The sequence below is a fragment of the Oncorhynchus nerka genome, linkage group LG2 (assembly GCF_034236695.1).
Source record: "Oncorhynchus nerka isolate Pitt River linkage group LG2, Oner_Uvic_2.0, whole genome shotgun sequence".
Classification (NCBI taxonomy): domain Eukaryota; kingdom Metazoa; phylum Chordata; class Actinopteri; order Salmoniformes; family Salmonidae; genus Oncorhynchus; species Oncorhynchus nerka.
Window position 1 is genome coordinate 17,417,112 of NC_088397.1, and position 1,322 is coordinate 17,418,433.

The 1,322-nt window shown below is 49.5% G+C and overlaps 2 protein-coding genes across 2 annotated transcripts in view; one reads left to right on the forward strand and one right to left on the reverse strand.

Moving 5' to 3' along the window:
• LOC115125966 (histone deacetylase 4-like) overlaps positions 1-116 on the forward strand; it is a 69,060-nt gene extending 68,944 nt beyond the window's left edge. The window contains exon 17 of the mRNA XM_065020634.1: positions 105-116. Coding sequence (XP_064876706.1) covers positions 105-116 — 12 coding nt within the window. The remainder of the gene's footprint in view (positions 1-104) is intronic.
• Positions 113-1,041, reverse strand: LOC135572525 (striated muscle preferentially expressed protein kinase-like). Its single transcript, XM_065020638.1, has 2 exons — positions 414-1,041; positions 113-285 (listed from the first exon to the last, which is right to left on the reverse strand). Exons 1-2 carry the CDS (start codon positions 1,039-1,041, stop codon positions 113-115), a joined length of 801 nt encoding a protein of 266 aa, XP_064876710.1.
• Between the last annotated feature and the right edge of the window lie 281 nt (positions 1,042-1,322).

Below are 1,322 nucleotides of genomic sequence, written 5' to 3' on the forward strand. Positions count from 1 at the left end.
TATAATGTGGAAAAAGTCAAGAGGTCTGAATACTTTCAGAAATCACTACTGTATTACCTCACCATGGTCCAAATGTGTTTGGGAAAGGCAAAAGCTGACCCCAGAGCTTTGCTTAACCTCTACATGGAGATGACCTACCTATTGGGAGGGGGCTGCCAGTGATGACACATTTGAGCAGGACCTCAGAGCCAGCAGTGGCGATGGTGTCCCCCAGGGGCCTCTCAAACGCTGGTTTCTCAGCTGGCCCCTCATCTGCCGACATGTAAGAGTCATCTGAATCGTCTCCTACAACAGAAAGGCAGGAGCTGTATTACTTTCGTTCTATACTGTAGATATTAATCTATTTAGGACGGTAGCACATTAATGTCTAGCTGATGTGTCGCCCAGTGGATACCTGCAATTCAGTGTCCTACCTGTCTCAGGAGACATAGGCTGACTTTCCCAAGACTTTCCTGAGACTTTTCCCTTCTTCTGAGTCTTGGAAGCCCTGCCCTCCTTCTTCCCTGCTCTTCTCATCTTTTCTCTCTCTCTCTTCTCTCCGGCCTCCTCCTCTTCCATTTCCATGAGCTCGTCCTCCACCAGGATGGTAGGAATGGTCATCTTCAGCGCGGGAGACGTTCTCCCCGGCTCTCCCTTCCGTCTCTTCGTTAGAGGGCTGATGGAAGTAGTGGAAATCGGGGTGGGGGACAGCCGTGGTGGCTTAGGGGGATAGGCAGAGGCTGGCTCTTTGGCATTGGTCGGTGATGGTCCTCTCTGCATGGTGGGGCTTGGAGACCTGGGGCTTGGAGACCTGCGGTGGTGTAGAGGTTTCTCAAGCTCTTTAGGAGAGGAAGGCCCTTTGGGGTAGGTAGGCGGTGTTCTTTGTGTGGTAGGAGCTGAGACCCTGGGGCAAGTCCATCCTGGGGGAGGCTGCTCCAGCTCTTTATCAGCCAAAGGCCCTTTGGGATGTTGGAGACAGAGGTGGAAGAAACTCCTTCGGCTGTGTGAAGGCTTCCTCACCGCTGAGGGAAAACCCAAAGACCTTCCCTGTGTCAAATGCATTATGTAAAGTTGGCACAGAAAATAGAATAGAAAGGAATTATGTCATTTATATCTGTAATGTGTGTGTACATATATCACTATTGGACAGCCAGACTAGTGTGTACCAATCGAATATTAGTGTTTGACACACACACATGAACTCACAATGATCAATATAAACACAAACACACACACACAATGTTAATGGATCATCTCAGCCTACCTGGTTGGGCTTTTCCGCTGACTCTTGATGAGGGTACTGTTGTCCTGGTAACTGGTTAACCAGTACTGTCTCCATGGAA

What these genes read in the sequence shown, in the direction of transcription:
- LOC135572525 (XM_065020638.1), bottom strand. Translation starts at nt 1,041, where the DNA reads ATGCATTTGACACAGGGAAGGTCTTTGGGTTTTCCCTCAGCGGTGAGG. An exon ending in GCCTATGTCTCCTGAGACAG is followed by an intron (nt 286 to 413) that starts GTAGGACACTGA and finishes TTTCTGTTGTAG; the next exon opens with GAGACGATTCAGATGACTCT.